This window comes from Brachypodium distachyon, chromosome 4 (genome assembly GCF_000005505.3).
Source record: "Brachypodium distachyon strain Bd21 chromosome 4, Brachypodium_distachyon_v3.0, whole genome shotgun sequence".
In the NCBI taxonomy this organism is placed as follows: Eukaryota; Viridiplantae; Streptophyta; class Magnoliopsida; order Poales; family Poaceae; genus Brachypodium; species Brachypodium distachyon.
Window position 1 is genome coordinate 1,202,335 of NC_016134.3, and position 27,695 is coordinate 1,230,029.

The following is a 27,695-nucleotide window of genomic DNA, read 5'->3' on the forward strand; positions in this document are numbered from 1 at the left end:
TATCCTTCTCGGCCCGGGCCTCCAGTATGTTAGGACCGGCCCTGATGCTGCGTGCATGTGTCATCTGATCGACATCCTTATTCTCCTTTTGCGAGGAATATATCGTATTCTGTCCTCAGCCTCTTTACTTGTCTTTATTCCAAATTGCAAAGCGCGCGCTTTAATTCCTATCCGGCCAGCTCTCCCAACATCTCTCGGTGGGATTTGCTTTTTGGTTTATAGCAGAGAACAATAATTTCTCATGTTCATGCTACTACATTTGCTGGTTTGATCCTTTCACGTAGCATAATACTCCCTTCGTTTCTAAATACTTGTCGTGGTTTTAGTGCAAGAGAAGTATTCTCCTACCGCTCTACTACATTAAAAAAAGATAACATGTAAAAATATTGCAAGGTGTGTGTGTTGAAGGAAAAAAAAAGAAACGTATGAGGTCTAATGGGGTTTTTGTGAGGCCCCCGCCAACAGTTACTGAAATTTAGTTAAATCGGAGTTAAATTTTAGTAAAAGTGGGGTGAAATTCGAACATTCAAATTTCATTTCTTTTGTTTTACCAAGATCTCAATTTGATTTCACTAAGATTTTCAAAATTTGTTAATGTTTTATTTCGGTTGTAAAACTGGAGTGGAATCAGAATGAATTATTAATGAAAGTTTCAAATTTAATATTGTTCATTTCGCTTCCATTAAACTTTTGGTTTTGCATGCACGCTAGCCTAGCAAGAGAAAAGTATATTTTTAGTCTCAATTGATATGAAAGGTCATTTTTTTCCAACGGCCGCGCCAATTAAGCATGACGGCACTTCATTAAAAGGCTTAGCGGAGCAAAAAGTTCTCAGGTTTAACACAAAAGGCAAAGTAACACGACTAAGACTAAAGTACTTCAAGCTACTAATTAACGACAAAAGGCTAAAAAGAAACTTATTACAGATCCACAAGGCAAAAACAATGTCAATCGGGAACCCAAACTTAACCAACACACTGCACCATCTACAAACCATCAATTCTCATCATTCGCAGAGTCCTCGATCTGACGAACCCCTCCAGCTTGGTTGCTACCAGCCTGAACCTCAACTTCCAATGTTGTCTTCTGTTGTACATTGAAATTTATAATTCGAAATTTCTGAACCATCAATTCTCATCATTCGAAATTTCTGAACTTTGCAAGTTTCTGATTGAAATTTATCCAACCTTCTCTCATGCATTGCAAATTTCTGAACATTGCAAGGTCTCATATATACATTGCAAAAGATGAGCAAACAAAATGCATAGTACAAAACGCACAGTCAAGATTTGTACCCCAACTATCATACATTCATTTTTCATCACAAAAAGAGCACAATCAAGATTTGTACGCCAAATATCATACACTCTAATACTCTACAGCTGCACAACAGGGCAATTTTCTTATTGAAGCAAGCACAGATAGATGCATATGATCATGAGACAACAGATGCCATTTGCCAAGCAGTCAAAAAAAGAATCTGTATCATGGCGTGCAGTTGAAGACCGTAGCAGTAGCGTTCCTACCAAAGCTGACCTGCGAGCAGGACGCCCTCACGTCGTAGGACCTTGTGCTGATCCCTCCTGATCCGGCCTTGAACCACACCTTGGCTATCACCACCACCGTGCAGTTGGACCAGTCCCTGTTGTTGGCCGTGGAGGCCGACGCCGGCGGGCTCATCGCCGGAGCCCCGGCATCGCCGCCAGCTTTCACGGGCGGCTTGTCGTTGTCCTTCTTGCCGCCGGTGCCCATGACCGTCTTGGACTGCCAGTACTCCGCCGACACGCTCATCCGCGTCTCGTGATTCGGCGGCTGCGTCCTCCCGTCCGGCGCCAGCGCAGTCCTGTTGACGAGCGCCGGCACCCACACGGTCTGGCTGTACCATACCTCGGCGTCCAGGGCGCCGTAGAGCACCGCCATGCGCGGGCTGCGGTTGCGCGCCACCAGGGTGAAGTTGTAGAACTGCGTGTCCTCCGAGTCGCTGGCGATGGCGTCGGCGATGGAGAAGGAGATGCGCGCCGGGGCGAGGCTGATGGAGATGCCGGCCGTGATGGTCACGGCCACCAGGGATCCGATCAAGGTTGCCAGTATGATTTGCTTGTGGCTCCATTTGCTGGGAGGACGGATGTGAAATTTCTGAAGAATTGGATTTGCCATTCAAAGCAGAGCTATTTGTCCTGGAAGGCAGGGACTGTACTAGCTAGCTACTCCTATATAGTATAGCAGAATACTGGTAGTTATCATAATATGCAGTTTCATTGTACTTCTTTTTAAAAGTTAGACACATAGTTATAGGTCTTTGATCACAGTATATGAATTGAGCATGCGAGAGTAATATCATTTTATTTGTCTTGCAAAATACTTGTATCCCGTATATTATTTTACTAACTTTATAAATTATTATGTATAAGTCAAAATTAATAGTCAAAGTTTTAAAGCGTTGACCGCACGTAAATTATATGTTTTATATTTCGGAAAGAGAAAGTATTTGGAAATATCTGGACCCCTAAATATAGGATGAATTTTAGCCTTTGGATCTGGATTTGGCATACTCTTTCTGTTAAAAATCAGCACCTAGGTGTTCCGATCACTAGGGGAATTTCTCTAGATAAACGATCTCTATCCACCGTCGATCGACAGAATCGGTCTATACTTCCTGCCTGGGCCATGTTCCTATGGTCTTTTTCCCGCGCTATTTTCCCTACTTCCTCCCAACCTCCTCCTTTTGATGGTGCCCATATGTTCTGTCTTGAGCGCCTCCCGTTCTGAGCTCCTCCGGTCCTCCTACGCATCTTTGTTTCCCGCGCTCCCCCGATGCCTCCTCCTGAGCCTCCATGGATGTCCCATGCATGGAAAAGATTGAGTTCGTGCCACTGAGTCTAGAACAAGTTTGTCGAAATGGATTCAGGGCAGCTTGCATGATCCGAATCTGATAGTGCTTCGGTGAGCCAAATTTTTCACCCGTGTACCCGAATCATCGAACACGAGTGCTGCCTCAAAAAAAACGAACACGAGTGCATCTGTTTTTTTTATCATGCCAAGGTGTTTCAAACATGTTGTATAGAGTATGTTGTTTGTTGCGGACACATGGTTGATGTTGTAAATCACTCTGAAATCTGCCGTGGAGAGTTGATTATATGTTGCAGATGCGTATCTATGATGTTGCATGTGTCATCTCCATAAGTTGTATATTGCATGTGTCATCTCCATAAGTTGTATGCATTGGTTTTCATGTTGTGTGATGACCAGTGAGGAACTGACCGAGTGAGCGTGTGGTCTCTTTTTAGCCCTATGGGAGTCTCTTGTATTGTGGTGCAACTCTGTCCCCGTTACGAAGGTGTGATTAAACTTCACCTTTATGTCTTACCACCTAGCTAATTAGCCTTTGAGGTTTTTAAGAATTTATATTTGGATGAGACAAATATCCAACAAAGTCTATGTCACATCCATTCTTTTTGTTCACTGCGCGCTGTGATCTTCGTGTCAGCATGACTTCGGCTGCGTTTGGCATTGCGGTGGATTCTCGTAATTCCGTTTTTTAACCCGTTTTTTACTATTTTCGTGTTTGTCTAACCAACATTTTCGTACTTTCGTGTGTATTTTTCCACTGCAAATTATAAAATAAGTTCAGCACGGCACAGGCTTCATTTGGATCAATTGGAACAAAAGCAGGCGGGTAGATGTCACTGTTGGCTGCTTAGCTGGCCGGAGAGCATTGATTCGGTGATCGCCGATGATTGTAAGCCTGATATTGAGTAATGAAATTCTCTTTTCCCCCACACAAAAAAAAAGGAACAAAGGCAGGCGAATCAATGTCGTCTTTTTAATAAAGATTTCAAAAAATAAAAAATATATAAATGACGTTACAGTCGGAACAAATGCATGCGCATCAATGCCATCTCTTTTTACAAAGCACGGTACAGCTTTTTTGTAAAGCAAATAACTCACTCTCACCAAAAACAAAACAAAAAAGCTTTATCCCTTTGCTTTTGCTTGGCACCGAGTCAACTTTTGAGTGGTTTTGTGAAATGTACTCAAATTTTACTATAAATTATGATATAAAATTAACCATATAAAAAATAAAAGGTTGTCTCATGTACAAAACATACATGATAGTACTATATTTCCTGTAACTAACGATCAATCATACTCTCATTCCGAACTTTATTTGAGTGTATTGCTTTAATATCACTACAAGCACAATATATCAGACCTTCCAAACAAGTGAAATGACCAACCGGTCTACCATGACTTACTAGCATTTGAGTGTTTTATAATCCATATTAGCTAGTCTAATACTAGATCATTAATTACTATATATATTAATTAGACAGCATCTCAACCCCGAATAATATCTATCTACGCCCGTTCACATGTAAGGCATATATATGTACTGATCTTCTTCCTCCAATCCTCCCCCGTTCTTCCCTAAAGAACTCAGGCATCGAGCTAACTGGCCACACGATGAGTGACATCAAATATATCATTGTAAGCGACGTGGAGGGCGAGAAAGGGGAGCAGCCTGGCTGCTGCTCTAGAAGTCGACCCTTCCCGTGCCTAGCCGTGGTGCGGTACGTGGCTGCCGGCGTGGTAGCCGTGCTGGCCGTGACGGTGATCTCCATGGTGATCCGCGCCATGCTCCGGTCCGAAGACATCCGCCTCTTCGTCAACAACGGCTACATCGGCGCCGACAGCCTCTGGGTCAGCGAGATCACCCACGATGCTGTGGTGAAAGTGACTCCCATCGGAGCCGGAGCCGGAGCCGGACGCGGGCATCCCAAGACCACCACGTCGGCAACTGAAGCTGCACAGATCGGAGTAAGCAAGAGTGATTTACCAGAAGAAACACCTGAGGTAACCCAAGTCAACCCATACACCACGGGTGCTAATTTAGGCACTGGTGATTATGGTGGCGACGCGGCGGGGGCGGGGGCAATTTCCAAGAGCGGGGGATCATGCTACCTTGGCTGCTCCGGCGGGAGCGGGAGCGGCACCACTTTCAACAACCCGCCGCCGGCTCCCCCAGCAAGCAAGGTCACGCTGCGGCCGCCGGCCGTGACGAACCTCCGCGTCATCCTCGTCATCAACAACCCCGGCGGCCGCAGCAAGATCGACTGCAACGACACCGTGGTGACAATCAGCGACGCGGCGGCGAACACGAACCAGAAGATCGTCACGCTGCAGCTGAGCAACTTCACGGTGCCGGAGCAGACGACCATCACGCTTCAGAAGCGGCCCAAGATCACCGACCAGGCCGTGCTCAACTACATCTGGGACAGGTACGGCGGGAGGTCGACCTTCGGCGTCGCGGTGCGGGTGAGCTCCACCGTCGTCTCCTACCCGCTGGGGAAGATGACGGAGCCCAAGAGGCAGACCTACAATTGCCGGTCGGTCACCCTTGGCCTCGTGCAAGACGAAGCCTCCTTTGCCAACCAGGTAGATTGCACCGCGGCTGAGAATGACAAGGAACCAAAAACAGCACCGCCGGCCGCGGCACCGACGTCGCTTGCGCCGGCACCGGCGCCGGCGCACTAATCGAGGCTATCCTCAACTTATTTCGTGTGGTATGACCTTCTGATCTTGCTCTGATCTCTTTAGCCCTTGCATGATCTTTCTTATTTTCTTTAGTTTCCCTTCGGCTTCATTCAGCTGCTAATATACGATCTTTCTTCTCCATGCAGCCATCCCTCTCTTTCAGCGATAACCTGCGCTGGAGGATCACTCATGTATGCAAGTACCAATTAATTAATTGCTCAGCATTTGCAATTTGATGTGTGCGTTTTGCTAATTGTTTGCGTTAATGGATGCCGAGTTTATTCAAAGCACACCAGGCTAGCAACAATGCTTGGTCGCAGCAGCCATTTGGATGGTCACCCGGCCGGCAACTCCCTCAAACGCCCCTCTGGTTTCTCCCCAAGAAAGTACGGAGTACATCTAAACTAGCGGGGTTTTGGACGTGTCAATGATCCACAGTGTGTAGTGTCTATGTTGAGAATCTTGCTGAAGTGTCGACAGTGAGATGGAAAGGGTGTCCTCGAGGAGGAACTTGAAAACGTTCCATAAAGGGACTCCACGATTGCTCCGTCAACAGTACAATTTTTTTTTTCTTTCAGAAAGAAGGATAATCTCGGCCTCTGAAGGTGATATATATGATTTTTTCCGGCTAGCCGAATGGCCGTGCATTGCTACGGAATAACAAAATGAAATGATACACTGGAAGACATATGTGTAAAACAACTTCTTCCTCTTTTTGGTCTTCTTTGACGACCACCAAACATCTCTTTGAAAAAGGTTACTTCCGAAGATTATATTTTTATACTCTACTTCCTCATAAGAGTATAGTCATGCCGTAGGGGTCGTAGGTGCATGGATCCTGGCCAAACACACACACAAGGGGTTGAAATGAATAACATATTTCTTTTTCTGACGTATGGATCGATACCCCGTGACAAGACGATCAGCTCAGCAAATTAGAGCTACCATCATCGATCATTTTCGGGACTTTGACTAAAAGAGGTACTCTACGTTCCTTTTTTAGTAAAGAAGTATCTCGGCAGTGGGGTCAAAACAGAGAATGTCCCTTTTTTGATGGAAGTTTTTCTCCATGGTGATTGTTCTATTTGGGCACGAATTGAGAGCCCGCAGTTATCCCATTTCATTACATGCCTTCACTATGACTCTCCTGCATTTTCCCTACACTCACCATATATTCCCTGCCCCGGGTAATAGGGCACACCGGTCTCATGCAGCCACTCATCCCCACGGAAGAACTTTCGCTGCGTGAACTTCTTGGCCTTGCCGTCATTCTTCATTTCATATAATAGAATACGCAACAGTTGCCCCCACCCCCCTTCCCAAAAATATTTTTTAGTTGCCTCCAAACCGAAGATAAAGTGAAACATGACCTACGAGAGAAACACAAGGTATTTTGAGCGAGAGAGCGCGTTGGAGTATCGTGAAGCTAGAATTAATTGTGTGGTAGCCCAGGGGACAAGTGCGCCCCCCCCCCCCCCCCCCCTCGAGGCTAAAAAGTCAAGGGGGGGGCCTACATTTTAGCCCCCCAAAACATGTTGGTATAGTTCAGCCATTGCATGATACCAATACTTAAATACATTTTAAAAATAGAGAAACTTTTACCAGGAACATAGTTTCCTCAAGATCTACTATTGATAATGAAAAAAATCAAGAAAATGAAAGAATAGTAGGTCTTAAAAGGCGTCTTCTCGAGATTATCCTAAATACTCCAACGGAAATGCATGAGCATGTAACATTAGAAAAAGAGGAAAAAATGTTTTACAACTCAAAAATAACATTGTAGGCGCAAAAAAACTTCGAACCGTCATGGTAGTCGAGGCCAATGTGCCGGCGGCCTCCATCGCCGTCTCGTTCAAATAAATGACAGTTGTCTGTGCCAACCAGCGAAACAAAGGTCTTCAGCGCTTCCGCTGTAACATTCTCGCTACATTGCATCAATGTCAATTAATTAGAACTAGTTAAATGCATAAGCATCTCTTAAGAATCGGTGACTAATCAAGCACTCATGCTTTCTAGTATTACTCCCAACATTACAAAATTATAAAGAATATCTTGACTGGGCACAAACATTATCAAAACAATTGAAAGAAAAGAGGAAATGATCATTATACCAACGACGAAGATATGTGTAGCTGGGGGGCGCTGCCCTCCCCCACTTTTTACCTGTTATCTCTTGGAAATCATTTATAATATAAAACGACGGGCAGGGATCGAGCGACTCCGGCAAATAGTGGAGGGGAGAGAAGAAGAGGGCTTCGGCCCTCTTAGAGGGATATTTCGTCTGCAGATGCTCGTTTGGGAGGTTACGTGCGAGAGAGTTCTTTCGGTAACCTCTGCACGTCTGGACCATCTGGTGCATGCATGATGTTTGAATAATGACAGGATGGAGAAGCTTGAACTGAAGAACCTAAGGTGCCAGGCGAAGGTGGCCGGGACGGTTTTGATGGTGGCCGGCACGTCTCTTATGACGCTGTATAAGGGCCGTCTGATGGAGCTCAGGCACGGTGGCGCCGCCGCAGTGGCCCTCGCCGCCGCCGTGACAGCCATTGCGACGAGGGAGTGGATCATCGGCTCAATCTTCCTCCTCCTCGTCGCTCCTTATCCTCTAGACGCACACCATTAAGAGGTACTCCGCCCACCTCTCCCTCTCCACTCTCATCTCCTTCTTCGTCGACACGCTCCAATCAACTGCCGTCGCCTTCGTCATGGAGCGGGAGCGCCGCGGCTCCGTCGTACGTCTGGGCCATCGGCTTCGATATCAACCTCCTTATCGCCGCGTACGCCGTAAGTAATCTACCCCATAGAAAAGAAGGATAACCTCGGCCTCTGCAGGCGGTGATGTATACAACTAGAGCGCAGGGAGTCGAGTGTTAAGCCCACAGTAGTCTGATCTTGATCAATATCCAAATCCAAGTACAACGAGAGTACAGTAGCAGCAAGCAAAGGGAGGTTTTGGGGGAATAGAGTTCAGATTGGGAGAGAAGCAAAGACAGGGAATCTCAGATATATTTCACAGTCTTCTTCATCGCTACCTATTACAGCCAGGAGTCTTGCCTTTTAGGCCGTATCGCTGCTCACTTGGTCTTCCCTGGGCTTGGGTACTGCCGTAGCCACCGCTTGCTCCCTGGGTGCTGGGTCATACTTTGGGTTGGGTTTGGGCTCCCGTGTTGGCCTGCTGAGTCTGGTCAGGCATCCTGTTCCGGAGAGGGGCCAATTGCGAGATAAAACGAGGTGGGCTCATGGCCCAAAACAGACAACCTCTGTCACGATGGACCAAGCCGGCTGCGCTGCCGTTGGAGTCAGGTATACTTTCTCCGATTCATAAAAAATGTCGTGCATTATGTATTAAGTTGGTGCAAATTTTATACTAAGTTGACGATATTCTTATGGATTGGAGGGAGTATCGTATAAAGTTGAGTTTGTTCTCGAAAAATATATAAAATTGAGTAAATTTCACAAATGCAAGGGCTTATGTAACAAAAAAATCACGAACAAGGATTAGAGTCACTTATGCAGGACTGACCTCTGTCGCGATGGACCAAGCCGGCTGGCTGCCATTAGAGTCACATGTACTCTTCCAATCCATAAAAAATGTCGTGCATTTTGTATTAAGTTAGTGCAAATTTTGTACTAAGTGAACGATATTTCTACGGATCGGACGGAGTATCATATAAAGTTGAGTTTGTTCTTAAAAAATATATAAAATTGAATAAATTGCACAAAACCATGTATGCAAGGGCTTATGTAACAAAAAATCACAGACAAGGATTTTCAACTGACACCCAGTGTATCATATATATAGCTAGCAGTTGGGGCCGAAAGGGAAAAAAGAAAGAAAAAAAGAGATCAAGATCACAAGGGATCGAAGGATTAATTATAGAGTACTCCCTTCCTTCCTATGTACTTGTCGTGATTTTAGTGCAATTTGCACTAAAATCACGGAAAGTATTTAGGAACGGAGGAATTATATACCACACCACACGAATGAAATGAAGTTGCACAGGGGTACATATATGATATATAGCTGTCCTGCTCCGATTCATGGTGCCGGCGCCGGCGCCGGTGCCCCGGCGGGGGCGCCCAGCAGTTCCTCAGCATGGCAATCTCCTTGCCGGTTGACGTCGAATGACGTCTCGTCGAGCTGCGCGAGGCCCAGGGTGACGGAGCGGCACACGTAGCTCCGCGTCTTGGGCTCCGTCATCTTCCCCAGCGGGTAGGAGGCGACGCTGGAGCTGACACGCAGCACGACGCCGAACGCCGGCCTGCCGCGGTGCCTGTCCCAGATGTAGCCGAGCACGGCCGGGTCCGTGATCGTCACCCGCTTCTGCAGCGTGATGGCCGTCTGCGGCTGCACGGTGAAGTTGCTCAGCTGCAGCGTGGCGATGATCTCCTCCTTGTACGGCGGCCTGCTGGTGCTGGTGTCGGTGATGGTCACGACGGTGCTGTTGCAGTCGACCTTGGTGCGGCCGCCGGGGTTGTTGACGATGAGGATGACCCGGAGGTTCGTGGCCGTCGCCGCCTTCATCGTCACCTGGGTCACCGGAGCCGAAGGAGGAGGCGGGGGGTTGTCGTCGTCGTCATTGAAATCGCTGCTCCCGCAGCCCAGGTAGCATCCCGGCCGGGTCCTCGGGTAAACCCCCCCAAAGCGGCCGCCGCCCTCGTCGACGCCAGCACCAAAACCGCGGTCTCGGTAGATCGTCGACGTGGCCGATAGTATTGGCACGTGGTCGCGGTCGAAAGTAAATGCCGAGCTGCTTCTTGTCTGAACCTCGGGCGTGTCGGTGTTCCAGAGGATGTCGGCGGCGACGTAGCCGTTGTTGACGGAGAGGCGGATGTCCTCGGACCGGAGCACGGCGCGGATCACCATGGAGATCACCGTCACGGCCAGCACGGTCACCATGCCGGCCGCCGCGTACCGCACCATGGCTAGGCACGGGAAGGGTGGTTTTCTTCTTCTACTATCATCATCCTCAACCACGCATGCAATCATATATTTCATGTCACTCATCTCTCTTAATTGCGTACGACCCTAGCTCGATCGCGTATCACCTAATTAACTAGCTATATATAGATCATCTATCACTGAATGCTTTGCACCTGGCGCTTTTCAAAGAAGCTGACACATGGCAAATAAACTACTCCCTCCGTCCAACAAAAAAAAATGTCTCAAATTTATCAAAATTTGGATGTATCTAGACATGACTTAGTGTATAATGCATTCAAATTTAGTAAAAGTTGAGACATTCTTTGTTGTACGGAGGAAGTATCTCCGACAGTGGATGATCATATGTAACACAACATAAATTATATATTTCCCTAATTAAACATGCATGTTCTACGTACGTACTATCAAGTTGACTGAGTACCAAGCAACCGAGGATGCCAAGGAAAAGGAGAGATTTTGGAAGATCTTAGTTGATAGAAATCAAAGAGGCTTGCAATTTGGAATAAGAAAAGTAAAGAGGCATAAGTAAGATACTCGTCCCAAAAAAGAAGGATGTTGAGTATCAAATGATACATAGTAGTAGTATATGTACAGATACTAAGCAAAATGAAAAATTCCTCTCGGATAACTAAAAGCAAATTCCAGACACAGCTAGAGATGTGGGGAAGCATGGCAATTAATTTGTAAAATAAAAAAGTAGAAAGAAAGGGTAAAAAGTAGTAGTAGATGTAAAACAAACAAAGAAAGGTATAGACGTATAGTGATCAAATGATCATACTATAGGTATCAGCGCTTTCACTTTCTATTAAATTTATACTTATATTATTAATCTTTTACTGTACTTTAAATTTATATATCTCTTGGTGCAGAGTGTTACGCGATTCTGTCTTCATTACCAGCTAGATGTCCAAATACTCCACGCAGTATAGCAGTATTACGTCTTCCAAATTAAGATGTTCTTGAAAGAAGGCATGCAGCTCGCTAAATTTAAACAGCAGCACCCCACGTATTCCCAATGTATTGTCTCTTATGTGTTGTCTCTTAACCCACAATAAATGTTAAGATACTATATCCTCGATGCATTGTCTCTTAAGTTGGTATCTAGAATAGCAGTTATTTAATAGTTTTGTGAGAGAAATCTAATGATTTTGTGTTGGTTTGCGTGAAAAGACGGTCGTTACTATAAGAGACAGTTTCATCATTAAAAGAGTGTTATGTCAGCAAAATGTCTAACATGACGTGCTAGAAGTCTAGCATTGGGAGTGGCCTAATGTCGCCCAGCTGATAATTAGTTAGGGCCTACTCCTACTTTGGAATGTGTGTATTTTTAAGTGGTATTCATGTGGTATTCATTTCAAAGCATCTTGTTCGACTGTTCCCTTCCCGGTCGATCACGGCATGCTCTAGCTTCAACTTTCGAAAAGCATTCTTAATAATCTTCTTTTTTTAGCGAAAGCATTCTTAATAATCGGGCTGAGGGATCAGGATCCGGGGAGTTTGGGTTGGGGAATTGGGGATAGCAGGCTGTTTGGGATGAAGGCAGGCCGGTCGGCTGAATGAGCCAAACGCAGAAGGATGGGCTGAAATTTTAAAATTAAAAAAAGAAAGATAAATGGACGGTGGCGTACCGGCCCGCGGGCTTGAGGCCGAGGCCTAGTTACGGCCCAGGAATAACGGGCCAGCACGGTCCATTTATAGTCGTGCCAGGCCGAACCCGTAGCGGGCCGGGCACGGTGGGCATGTGGTTTTTTTGAAAAAGCCCGGCCCGTTGTCCAGCAGCTATAGACGCAGCCTACTTCAACACTCAACTACGCAATCTCACAAAACTTCCATCTCCAGCCTCTTGCTCCTGGAGCAACCGCGCAAACCCTTCTTCAGGCTCCCGGTCATGGCACGCGGGCTGCAGACTGCCGCAGCGGCCGCCGCCGTCACTCTCCCGTATTCTCGCTGGAGCGCCGCCGCCGCCAAGGTACGACTGCCAGCGGCAACTATCTCTTGCCCGTTTTCCGTGGAACAAGCAATTCGTCGAACACGTTGTGGGCGCCAAGAGAATGGTGCGATTTCGATTTCAAAATTCATATCAGAGGGTGAGGTTACAAGTACTAGTTGCATATTTCAGGACATGTTGGTCAGTTTTTAGTTTAATGGAGTGGATCCATGGATACCCCTTGGCCCTTGCCCTAGAGGAAGATGTGTTCCTTTCTTGTTTGCTGTCGGAACTGGAACGAGTGCGGTTCAGTTTAAACCTGAAACAATCAAAATTAACCATGGGAAGGCCAGAGTATCGCTACTTGTTTGTATTGGAAGCCTCTGTTGCATTGGCTACCTGATTCTGGCACTGGCACTATAAAGAGTCAATTTTATATTTTTGTCCATTTCATTCATTTGTGCCACACTATATGGGAAGCTGATATCCCCAAAAACTAATTACTGAATCATTCAATTCACATCGTGGTTAACTACTTCAACTCAAAAGCTGCTGCCATTTATCTCTAACATCTGAATCAACTCTTGAAACGTCAGTGTTCATAGAGATTTACCCCTACGAATCAGCTTCACCGGAGGCTAGCTTTAAGTGGTAGGTACTACTCCTACACCCATTAAATTTACAAGAATGTCAATGGCATGAGTGTGGTTATAATTCTACATCCTCTCATTTCACTGCATTTGTCTGTCATGTCAAAAACCCTACGTGATTCCAATTGCAGAGTCCCACAGGTTCAGGAACATTGTTAGCTCCACATGTTCAGGTTACTCTGCAGAAGCACTATCTCAAGCGGACCTGGAGATGTTTCAAGTGCTAATGACGATCTGACCTTGAGGCTTGTATCGATGCTGTTTCAGGTGCGCAAATTCTTCTCTCTGGCTACTGGGTCTGGTCTGGCCCTGATATAGATGATGTTGTGGTCATGTTCAGGCCATTCTGCAAAGAATTGTCTGACAATTTTTTGAGGCTTGGCTAGGTTATTTATCTGGCATTTAAAAATAATTTACTCTCAATCATCCACCTTTTTTGAGGCAATCTCAATCATCCACCTTATTAGGTTGTTTTTTAAAGGAGGGCATGTCCCTGGACCTTAATAGGTATAAATAACTCCAATGCAATATGTTTACATCAATTTAGGGACATAGCTTCTTTTGAGATGGATTAGTGTGCAAACGCAAGCCTGAAAGTTAACATGTCGCGGGAAGACTTAACACTGAAACGTAATTTATTGCCAGAAACATGATCCATCTAATCGATGCAGCACGGCATCGATCCAAAGAGACGAAGGGCATGTCGATCGATCTCTATGGTTCCAAGTTACGACGTGCAGCCTCCCATGGTGCAATGGCCGGCCTGGTTATGCCAGTGTGGGTGCAGAGTGCCCAGAGCACGGTGATGAACTTGCCCCCATGCGCCAATGCCTCCTTGTGCGCCTTCATGTGCAGCTCGCCGCCCGACGGAGCCACGTACACCATGAGCTCCGTCCAAAGGTCGGCCAGCAGCTCCCACACATGATCCTCCTCTTGCTTTGCCATCTCCACCAGTGTTTTCCCCAGCTTTGCCGCCTTTTGCACCATCGCCGCCGCCGTCGCCACCGACGATGAATTGATCTCCTTGTTTGCCGTCTCGCTCAGCAGCTTGTTGTACCGGGCGCCTGGAGACGACATGCGGTACCTCAAACAGCCTCCTAGCTCCTTCTTCAGCTCTTGTTGCATCTCGTTGTACACACGCGATGTCCCATCTTTGTTGTCTGGGAGCAGCTCTGGGTAATGGGCCACCAGGTAAGCACAGTACCCGGACAGCGCCGCCGCCACATTGCGATGCCGATGCCCGTGCCGACGAGCTCGGCCTCCTGTCGGCATCGGGCACTTGAATTCTAGAATGCTGGTGGCGACGTGCCAGGTGATGATAACCTCAGCGACGCTCTTGCTCTCACATTGTGACGACAGCCGTGAGGCGCTGCTGTTCAGCCGGTGGTCGTGCTTCTCCAACTGCAGAGTGGACCAGCCGTTGCTGAGTGGGCGGGAAGCGCTAGCCGTGTGGGCATCCATTAGGTATTCCATGATTGACTTCTTCACTTCCATGGGCACTACCGTAGTATTAGTATTAGGCCTCATCATCATGCAGGCGTAAGATCGGCCGCCGGTGAACCCAAGCATGGAGAATTGCTTGAAATAAAGGTTCCGGTGGCTCATCTTACTCCGTACCCATAGGATCGAGCGGATGAGTCTGCTTAAGAATGAGATGCTACGGCTGTCATGCGGCTCACACCAGTGGCGCTTGGCGGCGGTATACTTGCAGAGCAGTGACACCATGAGCCAGTTGGAGAGGATGAAGACAAGGTACTCCCAGAGTTCCTCGTAGAGGAAGGTGAGCAGGAGCAGCATGGTGATTGCTAGATCGACGATGCTGAAGAGCGCCTCCGGTGACTTGCTGATTCTTTTCAGGAGGCATACGGCCAACTTCATGGTGCCGGTGGATATGATGTAGTTGTCATTGGTGATGCTTTGGTACGCATAGACCACGTCCCCGTTGCCACAGAGGACGAAAGTCAGGAGGCAGAAGGCCAGCACTAGGATTGGAAACAGGATGTAGTTTGTAAAGAAGAAGAATGGGTTGGACAGCACAACGGGCAGAACGGAGTGGTAGTACTCACAGAGGAACTGGATCTCCTCGTCGAACACTTGGAACAGGGCAACTGCGACCACCATGCCTTTCTGATCCTCCTTGCGCTCCACGTCCAAATGCAATAACTCATCTTCTTGGTGGCTGCCGGCTGTTGACGACGACAATGCAGCCTCAGCTTCTTCCAGCAGCTGCTTGCGCAGACCTTTGAAGATGAGGCTCCGGCAGTTGCAGGTTTCATCATCGGTGATAGGGGGGAGGTCCTCGAATCTTCGACGCATCAGCTTGTAGAGTGCGAAGGAGAGGCATAGCCTTTTAAGCATTGAGTCTTGTTCGACTCGGTCTTCCTTGTCGCCGTAGTCTGCGAGCCTCCAAACATCACCAACTGTAACAATGGTGTTGTTCTTTAGCTCGATTTCGTAGCCGTTAGGGCCAGCCTTCACCTCCAAGTCCTCTTCTCCCATCAAGGCGTACTTGCACCTCCTCAACAGCTCAACTCCATCTGCTCCCTCATCAATGACCCCGGCCTGATGCTGATTATCTTGCTCTTGCCACATTATCTGGGCCATGTACGAGCTGAGCAGCTCGGCGTTCTTGCCATAGGCCAAGGAACGCCTGAGCAGCTCATTGATGGCGAGCCTCTGGAGAAACTTGGCAGCACCGAGGACCCATAAGATTCCATAGACCGCCTTCTTGCCGGTGCTTCTGAGGTTGTAGAATACAAGGTAGCCCAGCCAAGCGATCCGGGAAGCGCGATCGATGGTGCTGGTGTAGGACTTGACAGCCTCGTTCACCAAGATGGCCTCCACTTTCTTGCGGAGGAGTTCCACCAGAAGCATCCACATGAGGATGGTCCGAGCACGCAGCGACAGCTCGGTACCCAGCTGGCTGTAATAACTGGAGCTATCGGTGTTGCCAACAACCAAGGCGGCAGCCTCGTTCTTGGCCTCGGAGAAGAGGTAGGACATGACGGGGAGGAAGAGGGACAGCGAGGTGGAGAGGAAGAGGCGGACACTGGGGTTGAGGATGGCGCTCAGATCGGACAGACGGCTGAAGAGATTGAGGCTGAAGAAGAGAGCGGCGAGCATGAACATGACGACCGAGGTGAGCACCATGGTGGCCTCATTTGTCTGGTCTGTGTAAGAGGAAGTGAGATTGTATATGAAATGATTTTGTACGGTATCACAGGATGTGTTAGCATATGAGCTATTGGCGAGGAAGAACATCTTAATTTGGAAGACGTAGTACTGCTACTGCGTGGAGGGACGTAGTGCATGGATTCTTCATATATATAACAGCTTCTGGTTGCATACATATGTATGTATATATGCTAGTAATGAACACAGAATCGCATGAGCACCAAGATATATAACTTTAATAGAAAGTGAAAGCGCTGGTATAGTCTCTTATGGCATGATCATTTGATCAATACCTTTCTTCTTTGTTTTGTCTCTACTTTTGTTTTTTCAAATCACAAGGCTTCCCCCACATCTCTCTAGCTGCAATTGTCATTCCTTAGTATATACTATGTATATATATATATATATACTGCATGTGTCATCTGATCAACATATCCTTCTTTTTCTTCTTTTGTGAGGAATATGTCTTTCTTGTCTCCTCTCCCTCTTTATTGTCTTTATTCCAAATTGCAACGCTCTTTAATTTGTATACAGATCTCCCAATATCTCAGGTGGAATTTGCTTTTGGTTCGTCCGAGAGGAATATTAATTTGTCATGTTTACACTACTGCCTTTGCTGGTTTGATCATTTCATGAACTTTATTCCACCAAATAAACATACGCGATAAGTTGGGCCACTGCGGGGATGCACCGACCTAGTCGGAGACAACCCGGGTCCAGAAGAAAACCTTGTGGGTTATTTGGAAATGAGTAACACAGGTTCCTCCTGTACAAGACCAGGAAAACCTTCCCGGCGGATCAATGGGTCTTTGCACTTAGGTCATTACTTCGTGGTCAAGTCCTTTCTTGATTTGTTTGACTTTCTGACTAGCTTATGTGGCTTGTTTTCGAGGAGATAGCTTATGTGGCTTGACCAAACTTGTTGGCATGTTGACGAAAGAAGACTCTTTTAGTGACTTGGTCTCTCTCCGTGGATAAAGGACCCAACCTATTGGGATTTATTTATACACCAACTGTATATAAATTTAAAGGAAAGTAAAAGCGTTCATATATTACCATATGGCAATGATCATTTGATCAATACCTTCTTTGTTTTGTCTCTACTTTTCCTTTTGCAAACTGCCAGGCTTCCCTGACATCTCTAACTGAAGTTTGCTTTTAGTTGATCTGATCAACATCCTTTCTTTTGTGAGGAATATATCTTTCTTCTTCCCACTGCCTTCTTATCTTTATTCCAAATTGCAAACATTTCTAGGTGGAATTTGTCATGTTCACGCCACTGCATTTGCTGGTTTTATCCTTCCTTCTTTTCTTTCTTTTTTTGTGAAAAGGGAACCGGTGGGATGAGAAGCTAACATCTATTGTGTCATAATAACATCATATTACTAGAAATACGGTTGGTCAATGTTTGGTACTCCATCCGTCCAACAAAACATGTCTCAAGTTTGTCAAAATTTGGATGTATCTAGACATGACTTAGTGTATAGATGCATTTAAATTTAATTAAAATTGAGACGCCCTTTGTTGGACAGAGGGAGTATAAAATTTCGTGCTTGCCTGATATATTTGGAAGGACCAAAGTAACAGTGTAGCACGTTTTTGAGCTATTGGCAAGGAAGATCATTTAGCAGTGTAGCTCTTTATTACTGTGTATCAAACTCTCCCAACATCCGTATGTGGAATTTGCTTTTGTTGGTTCATCCTAGAGGAATATTTCTCATATTAAGGCTACTGCACTTGCTGGTTTGGTCATTCATTCAACATGATATTTTCTTTGGCTAGGATATTCTCCTAGAGTTCTACGTTAGAAAAAGATAACATGCAAAAAAATGATGGAAGGTGCATGTATTGAAGGGGGGAAATCTGACGCGGTTGGTTTCTGCAGTGCTAAAATATACTGGATCGAGATCATTAAATCATGGAGTTGCTGGTGTCGATCGAGTGATAGAGAGATGCGGGGTATTACTGAACGCAGCACAACTGTACAACAGGGATAAATTAACAAGATAACTGCAAACATAGATTGTTTCCAGGAGACTCTCGATGTGTAATGATGTCGTGTAATTAATTGCGTAATCAGTTTCCGCGAAAAGAGACATCTAGTCATTAAACTTTTTTCATACGCATTTCGTTCCTTGATCTGTAATCTGGGGACTACAACTGTAGCTCTCCGTTTGTTTTTATACAAGATGTACTGGAAAATCAAACGGAGGGAGTGTTACTTACTGAACGTATTAGAGCTGTACAACAAACATGGATAATTCCAAACATACAAGTCAAATAGCGGCGACACACAAAATCACACTGATCCCCGGCCGGAAGACCGTAGCAGATGCATTTGGCACTATGGATCAAAAATCTGAATCAGTCTTGCGTACAGTTGAAGACCGTAGTATTAGCGTTCCTACCAAAGCTGACCTGCGAGCAGGACGCCCTCACGTCGTAGGACCTGGTGCTGATCCCTGATCCGGCCTTGAACCACACCTTGGCTATCACCATCACCGTGCAGCTGGACCAGTCCGTGTTGTTCGCCGTCGACCTGGTCGCTGGCGGGCTGATCGCCGGAGCCTGTCCGACGGGCAGCGGCTGCTGTTGCTGCTGGTTGTTGTTGTTGTTGGTGGTGGTGGGGACGACTTGTTTGGACTGCCAGTACTCCGCACAAACGTTCATCTGTGTCTCGCTGTCCGGCGGCGTCCTCCCGTCCGGCAGTGCCGTCGTCCTGTCGACGAGCGCCGGCACCCACACCGTCGGGCTGTACCATATCTCGGCATCGAGAGTGCCGTAGAGCACCGCCATGCGCGGGCTGCTGTTGTGCGCCACCAGGGTGAAGTTGTAGAACTGGGTGTCCTCGGATTTGCCGGCGATGGTGTTGGTGACGGAGAAGGAGATGCGCGCCGGGGCGAGGCTGATGGAGATGCCGGCCGTGAGGGTGACGGCCACCAGGCCTCCCAGCAAGGTTGCGAGTATGATTTGCTTGTGGCTCCATTTGCAGGGAGAACGGATGTGAAATTTGCAAATCGCCATTGGCATCGTATGCAAGCAAAGCAAAGCTGTTTGTCCTTGTCGGTGTCGGCAGGCAGGGGCTGCATTAGCTAGCTACTCCTATATAGTAGGGTACTAGTAATAATAAACGGAAACATGGATGCTGCACCCGTTGTTGATGGTGATGGTTGCTGGTGTTTCAAACATGCTGCAAGGACGTGTGTTCTTTGTTGCGGACGTGTGAGTGATGTTGCAATTCACTTTGGAATCCGCCGCGAAGAGTTCAACTATATGTGATGCATGTCGCGTATGTCATCTACTTATGTTGTACGTGATGGTTTTTCATGTTGCACTATTGGAAAGTCGTTTTTTGCCATGTGTCAAACTCTGCCGACAGCATTCCTTCAGGCACACGAGATACGTCTTGGGCCGAAAAAGAAGTCCACGGCAAAGAAAAGCCTTACGGCTAACGGCAAAGACAGCCACTCAGCAAAGACAATGGCCACATCGACTTGTCCTGCGGCTAACGGCGTGGGAAACAGAAGAATCTTTTCCTGAGGCCAGGCCTTCGACAAAGAAGTTTCATCTTTTTTTTCCCTGCTCCCACCAAATCTTGGCAGCGAGTTTGGGTCATTACATCATTTACCTAGAAAATTCCCCGGTGGGAACGCCTAGGTGCTACTCTTAACATAAAGAGTAGTAGATCAGATCCAGATCCAAGGGCTCAAATCCATCCTCTCTTGGAAGTTTCCAAATATAACCTCATTTTATTATCACCCGTAGTCCATGCTTGACAACACCGACATGGACAAATCAGCTTTTCTTTGCTTGCATGGCAATGGCGCCGTCCTCCAGCAAGGTTATTTGCCGCTAGGGCTTGGGAAGAAAATGGATCATATATAGTGCGATGTACATGAATACTGAAATTTGAACCCAAACCCTTCGCCCGGTTTTACAGCCAAAGTCATCGCTGACGCTTGATTGCTAACATGTCCGGAATTCGTTAGCATAGAGGGTTCCACGTGTCAGAGATGACTACTTCTGTAGTAGTGCAATTCACTGGCGCTGTTGGAGACAACGTCCATGCTGCAGAAGGCAGCGAAGCTGGGGTCAATAATACCGGTAAAGATGGCAGGATTGCAGGAGGAGGATCAACATCATGGTGTACGCTGCTTTGTCAGGCGACAAGCTTGCATGAAGGCGAATATGGTGACATGAAGGTACAAGAAGAAAAGAAGGACAAATGTATGGATCATCGTAGAGTCAAGGAGCCCCAATGGAGTCAATTAGAGGTAAAGAAACATGATGTATGGAGGACAAAGCCACCAGATCTCAGGTATGTTGGTGCTTCTCTTTCTCAAATATCTTCATATATACAAACAAATATCAGCTTGGCAACTTGAATATTTTAAACGCAATGTTAACTTAATTAGATACGTTATGATTGAGGGGGGCGAGATGTAGAAATATCTTGTAACTACTAATTGAAATATACTAGAGTTCAGATCTGTTTGTATATCTTAGAGATCAAGAGATTGGTTCGGTAGGATTGGTAACAATCATGTTGAGATCAATATAAATATATGCAGCGTCCTATGGGAGAAGATACGCTTTCCACCATTGTCTTACAACTTACGCTGCTAGTTGAAAGGAAACTTCTCCGCTATCATTCATACTATGAGAACCATATTGTCACTGATTAAACCACTAACTAATAAATGAAAAGAAAGAAAAACAAAACTCACCTAAAGTATAGAAATCAAAGGCTGATACTGACCAAAAAAATTAAAACATATTTCAGATAAATACAACAATGGCAAACATGGATACAAAATTCCGATAAATAAAACAACGATCCAAACAGGAATATGATTCACATAAAATATAGCAAAATATTTAAGAAACAAACAAATCTATTCATCGCCATTGAGACTTCATCCTCGTTCCATTTTCTAACCATCAGCTCCCAACTACTCATGTTCATCACCGCGTCAGTCCTTGTCATCGAATTTTCACTCCTCCTCCTAATCATTGACATAAAATAGGATAAAATCATCTAATTGCATTGTATGTTCTAAGGAGTGCTTCTGATTAAATATCTATGTTAATTTTGCTTCATTTTGCTCGTAACACTTTTTACACAGATCATACCCCATTTTCGGTGTCAGTACTTTATTCAGCTGCAAAACATTTCAGGAAACAAAACATAATTTAGCAATGCCTAAATCATACTTCTAAATTGATTACAAAAACCACAACAACACTATCATGATAAGTAAATATTGTGTCCACAGTTTAAACCAAGGAATTATAAATTAATTTCTGTCACAACACGCACATCTCATCTTGCAGCAGCATCTTATTCATCATTGTTTAAAAGTTTAATGCATCTAAAACTTCAAAAACAATTATCAAGAAAATAATATTATTAAAGAAATCGATATTCGTAGTTCTTTGAATTAAAGTCCATGTTAGGGCTGATACTAATTGTCTTTCCCAGCATTTGTTCTTCTGATAACCAAATTACAAAAAAAATTGAAGTTACATGACGTATGACTCACATCTAGTCTACATAAACCAACGACGCATGACTAACAACGGTCCATGACCTTCATTGACCCAATTCTACATACGCAATTATAGCGTATGACTCACAGTCGGAGTAAGAGCGAAACAAGGGGTTGCAATCTCCAAAAAATTGAAATAAATCACGAAGTCCTTTTGTTCAAGAGAATGACCCTATTGTAGGTACAAGATGAGTCATTGAAGTCGTTGCCCTGGGATCCGACTATCCACACAATATAAGAATACAACAAGTGGAGGCGATAATTAGCAGTTCTGACTTTGCACAACGGTCTTCATTGTACATGCAATAGAAGTCCAAACACTCAAACACACGCCATGCACTCCGGAATCATACACGCATTATGCACGACGTGATTAAGCAAATTTTAGTCTCACAGCACAAACAATACAAGGAGTTACAAATACATATATATTTCACATCTCATACAAGAGAAACTAAATATAATAGACACATCAAGTGACCCGAAGGCCAAACACCAACAGCGGAAACACAAGTAAAACCCTTCACCAGCGAGCGGTACCAAATCGAGGCAAACTCTAAGATGGTTACCACCACCATCTCACAAAAGCCACATTACCCGAAGAGCAAAGCTGACCAAAAAAATCAAGCAAACTAGATAGACGTCATGCTCAACATCGAACAACTTGCCTACATTAGCATAAGAAGTGAAATTCCTAATGAGTACTTTTATACTTGCAAGACTTATTCATATATATGCCTCCCAATTAACATAAAGCATACGTCCGGGGACAAAGCCAGAGTATTTCACTGGTGTCAACTGACACCAATGACTTTGCATGGTTCAAACCCTTATATCTATAGCACAAAATTGAAATTGTCACCATTCAAAATAGCTACAAACTACTGAAATTAAGCTCTCGACACCGGTGGTTATTTATCCTGGCTTCGCCCCTGAATACGTCATCAACATGGTATTTGTTGAAACACACATACTACTAAAAAGGGGAAATTGATTAGGGGACACCGTTATTTTGTGACCTTTGTCCAAACACACCGTCCGATTATGAATTTGCTGGGCACCATTACAATTCTCTGGCCATTTGCTGAAACACACCGCCGGTCCAAAAACGCAAAATTAACCTTTTGGGCTGCTCATGAAGTTTTTTTTTTTGCTTGGACCAAAATCCACAATCGGGCGGTGGCAAAGGTTACAAAATAACGGTGTCTCCTGGCCAATTTCCTCTTGTAAAAACAATCACATGGAACCATTTTAAATCAAGCTTCCCACTTGATATTTCAAGTCAAGCTTAGGTCTACATGCCTGAAGTGAAGGTACATGTTAATTATCATCATGTCGGGATTGGGCTAACACCCAATTCCAACTGATCAACGTTACTTTGGGTGGGTAGCTCAGAGGATCCAGCCCGACCATGTCTGTTTGGCGAGATTTTGTACCAAAAGTTGGTGCGAAATTAAATCAGCACAAAAAACAAAAAAGGGTCAACAGATGCATACATGCGCGCATGCATATATGCACGAGCAAATGCTTGAAGAACTATTTCTGCATGAGCATACAATTGGATGCCTAAAGGGAATTAATCACGTATCAGCTCTTGTGTTTGTCCAGGCCGAGTTGGGGCATTGTGGCTAGCTGCGATTGCAGCTCTGCATCGAAACAGCAAATGGTCAGTTGTTTCTTTCGCAGCACCCCGCACAGAAGTGACATTGCGCACTTCCTGTCCAGCCACGGCAAACCAAATTGTCCTTAGTCAGGATACCATTTTTCAATACCAACCACGGGAAAATCAATCTTGATCTTCAGGGGAATTTTCACCTTCTATAGGAATCTGTATCCCACATTGTTGCTTGCCCTAAGCAGCTGAGCTGAAGGTACAAAGATCTCACCGATAAATTGTCCTTCATGACCAATCTGCCTGGTTGACAGTATCAGGGAATGCAAAGAGCTGCACACTATTCACCATACAGAGTTCTTCTAAACTTGATCCATTCCAGACCTTTATCTTTGACCTCCTTGACAGTTGCTCCCTCCATTCCCGTTTAAAGGGCTTACACGCATCCCTAGGTCGAAGATTTAACTAATGCAACATGAATTTTATATCACAAAAATTGTGTCACTAGAAATTTCAAATGTTCTATTTTCTAATTGTGTAATTTTTGTGATATAAAACTCATGTTACATTAATTAGATCGTGGACCTAGGGGTGTGCGTAGGCCCTTTAAACCAAGACGAGGCATGTTTGGTAAAGTAATTCCATAAAGTCTGGGGAATTGAAGAGCCAGGGAAGTTTTGTTGATCCAAGCATCTTCCCAAAATCGCGTCTTAGCTCCATTCCCAACCTTTCTTGAAGAAAACCGCTGAAAAATATATTTACCCCCATCAAGCTTTGCCAAAAATGAGATGCACTTGATCCTTTTGTTCGCTGTGACAACACTTCTTCTGAAGATTCTTTTAATTGTGCAACTAATGCAGGGTATGCATGAGATGATATGCATTGTATGACACGATGAGTTTGGCTCATTACATCATTTACCTAGGAAATTCCCCAATGGGAACGCCTAGGCGAATCTCTTAACAGAAAGAGTAGTAGATCAGATCCAGATCGAACGGCTCAGATGCATCCTCTCTTGAAAGTTTCCAAATATAACCTCCTTTTATTATCACCGGTAATATAATAGGAGTAGCTAATGCACTCCATGCCTTACGACACCGACATGGACAAAATAGCTTTTCTTTGCTTGCATGCCAATGGCGCCGTCCTCCAGCAAGGTTATTTGCCGCTAGGGCTTGGGAAGAAAATGAATGGATCATATATGGTGCTGATGGACATGAATACTGAGATTTGAACCCACACTCTTCGCCCGGTTTTACAGCCAAATCCAGAGAACAGGTCAATGCAATGCAACGGATCCGACGTAACTTGGTCCAATCTTTTCCAGGGTAATGGGCCGACGTATTACGGGCCCCCAGCCCAGCGTTGTCCTTCTGGGCAGAGGAGCCTGAGGATTCCCCTGGGCCGTCGTCGACCGGTTCAGCTTCAGTGCTCTGTTCTTCTTCTTCAGTTTACTGTACATTCTGCGTGAGTGTTGCACCATCTTCTGAGTCCCTAACAGGCTAACACTATGCATTTCGACCTGAGAATTAACTGCATTAGTCATATCTTCTTCTTCTTTTCTCGGCAACATTTGAGTCATACTATCATCACACCAACATTTAGATCCTGCTTTCTGTCCTCGAGAAGATGAAAATCAACGTCCATTACCAAGAAGAATATACACTTTCTCGAGAACGCCCAAGCATATCCTAGTATTAGTTTGCATCCTTTCTCGCACGAGCACATGTCACTTTTTGCCTAGAAAAGAAGAGATGAAAGAGACTCGGGTCGTCTCTGCCAAGTCTAGCTTCTTCATCTGAAAATACTGAACTCAGAACTTTCGTTACTGACATCCTGTGCACAGGCAGTTTGCAAACAATGTGCTAAATATCGCCAAAATTCGGCTTCCTGACGGCGCCGATTATCCGTTGTGTTTTCGAATACTGGTTCCCGAATTTGTCGGCTATATGCTCGATGTCGTAAATGCATATAAGCTCTGCCATGTGATTTCTGAAAATCTCAACCAAATCTGGAGTGTTTTTCTTTTGCAATTGAATAAACATGCAGATGCAGACATGTATGACCCAGGTGATTAGCTTAGGCAGCACTCTGTAATTATGCCAGGTGCTTACCAAAGGCCAGACACAGACTGCCACGTCATCGTACTTCTCCCTTATCCCACAAGTTACTAGGAAAGCAAAGCAACCTCACACATAAAAACTCCTATTGTGTCTTAATTGAACATTTACAAATGCATAATCTAGTATACAAAGTGCTGTACGTGCATGCAGAACTAATCATGTAGCCCTGCATGCCATTATGGATTATGCATAAATTTTTCTAAGTCAAACTTTAATCATGCTCTAATACAATATGTATATGTGTCTTGATTGGTCCATCTCTTCAGGTTAACAAGCCACCTTGATAAAGACCAGTTTAACTTTGCAGGATAATTGACAATTCTTAATGCATCATGCATGGGCTTAATTTTGCTTCTTGCTTTGGGAAAATATATCTGGTCTAATTAATTTTGAAGTTCCATCATTTCTACAAATTTCCCACTTTTCTTAACCGGGTTTCTCCATTTTCCACTACTTACTAAATCAAAATCTGTTCTTTCTCACTGATTTCTGATGGAACAGTGGTACTTCTTCTCCAAAGTGACCCAGATCAAGATGCTCATAACTTATGATCCTCATTTCTCTCTAGTTTAAGGGCCAACAAAATTCTTCTGATTAACAACATGAGGCAAAAAAACTATCCCGAGAATAGGAAACAAATGTTCATACGTAACACCATAGAATGAAAAGAGAAGGGAAGAAAAGTATAGCTAGCATGAGCTCCCCCCAATGAGCAGTGAAAGGGATTCTTGACATGCTTTGCTTGCACTACAAAGCCAGGCCCCATCCCTCCTCAAAGAGTGTTGCACACCACCATCCCATGCATCTCCTCTCTCTCTCTCTAAAATTTTTTGGGAGGGAGTGGAGGAGAGAGAGGGGCATGGAGGAGAGGTAGTAGGCATGGGAAAAGTGACATGAGCCCTTATGATGGCAATGGCAGGGGAGACAAGGCAAGCAGGGGGCACACACACACAGACAACACATTGGTGCAAGCTAGGCAGACAGAGAACCCTTCAGGCCCATTGACCTCAGACCCTCTCTCCCAATATCCATCATGACCCATTAATTGTGCTGTTATGGTTGCTATTCTTGTTCTTTTCTTGCTGCATGCATGACACACTCAAAAGTTAATCCTTTCTCTCTGTTCTCTCTGTCTCATGCTTGCCATGTTCTTTCAATGCATTTGCACCTACTACAATTCCAACAGAGATAGCTTCAATGCTTCATGCCCATGATGATCTTGTTACTACAGTTAATCACAATAGACTAATGCAGATTAACTCATTAAGTAAAGCAGCTAGTTTCTATTTATATGTAGCTAATTAAGTAGCATAGTAATAAGTGCATACACGTCTCACTCAAGTCATGTCAATCTTTGCAGCATTCTCTGGTGTTCTTGTGGCCTTGTGTCCTAGCTAGCTTAGCTTCTCTGCCCCTTTTGACACTCCATTGCAATCAAAGGAATATACACAAAGCGACATGACATACTGATCAGAAGAGCACGCATGATTGTCCCCAACTATGAAAGGGATAGGAGGGGGAGAGAAAGACAATCTTGCTAGAATGTGTCATGAAAAAGCACAAAAAGCAGTGTCATATTGTGCATGTCAACCTTGGGAAAAAAACATTGTAGTGCATGCCCTCAAGATTGTAGAAAGTATGGTGCTTTTGCTCTCTCTCTAAAACTCTTTTTGAATGTAAAAAAGACAATGACAGGCTTGGGAGTGAAGGGAGATGGGTGGGCAACACACTCTCACTTGTCACCCATGGAAGAGAGAAAGAAAGAAGAGAGAATTTTATTGGAAAGTGATGGTTGGTGCCCCCCTCTCTTCATGCCAAGAAAGTGGCTTTCAGGACAAAGTTGGGTCCTGCTAGGGTTTTTAGGGGGTAAGGCTGTGATACTACACCACTACAGCTAGATGTTTTGTGATCAACAGAACAATGAAATGTGAAGTGCATTTGGTTGCATGATCTTGATAATTTTGCTTTTGCTCTGGTCTCAGTTTGAAAAGCTATACTATGCTTCTGATGTTGCAAGGAGCAGCAATGTACTGCCTTTTTTGCTCTTATTTTTATGCCACTCAGCCAGTAGTGTAGTCCCTCCTTTTTATTACCCTCTTAGGAAAGCTGTATATACAAAAGTAGACCATGATTTCTGAGAAATTGAGAGTGTGAAAGTGATAGTATATCTGAATCTTAAT

General features: G+C 45.0%; 2 protein-coding genes across 3 annotated transcripts; one reads left to right on the forward strand and one right to left on the reverse strand.

Annotated features, from left to right (window-relative positions):
* Positions 1-4,369: 4,369 nt before the first annotated feature.
* On the forward strand, positions 4,370-6,303 carry LOC104584354. Of its 2 annotated transcripts, XR_732028.3 has the most exons (3): positions 4,370-5,564; positions 5,682-5,726; positions 5,824-6,303. XR_732028.3 is itself a non-coding variant. In XM_010238729.3 (2 exons), the coding sequence occupies exon 1, from the start codon at positions 4,465-4,467 to the stop codon at positions 5,533-5,535; it is 1,071 nt and encodes a 356-aa protein (XP_010237031.1). In that variant the 5' UTR covers positions 4,371-4,464; the 3' UTR covers positions 5,536-5,564; positions 5,682-6,290. The 2 variants fall into 2 exon arrangements, 1 of the variants encoding a protein (XP_010237031.1); XM_010238729.3 differs by having other exon boundaries at positions 4,371-5,564; positions 5,682-6,290.
* A 7,222-nt stretch (positions 6,304-13,525) lies between these two features.
* Positions 13,526-16,354, reverse strand: LOC100844629. The gene is made up of 2 exons (XM_024455189.1): positions 15,124-16,354; positions 13,526-15,039 (listed from the first exon to the last, which is right to left on the reverse strand). The coding sequence occupies exons 1-2, from the start codon at positions 16,316-16,318 to the stop codon at positions 13,772-13,774; spliced, it is 2,463 nt and encodes an 820-aa protein (XP_024310957.1). The 5' UTR covers positions 16,319-16,354; the 3' UTR covers positions 13,526-13,771.
* Positions 16,355-27,695: the final 11,341 nt, after the last annotated feature.

Excerpts from the sequence above, each read along its gene's own strand:
- LOC100844629 (XM_024455189.1), bottom strand. The coding sequence starts at position 16,318 with ATGTTCTTCCTCGCCAATAGCTCATATGCTAACACATCCTGTGATACC. Across the intron at positions 15,040-15,123 it reads CGAGGAGATCCAGTTCCTCT|TGCTGGCCTTCTGCCTCCTG; the intron begins GTGAGTACTACC and ends TTCCAATCCTAG.
- LOC104584354 (XM_010238729.3), top strand. The coding sequence starts at position 4,465 with ATGAGTGACATCAAATATATCATTGTAAGCGACGTGGAGGGCGAGAAA.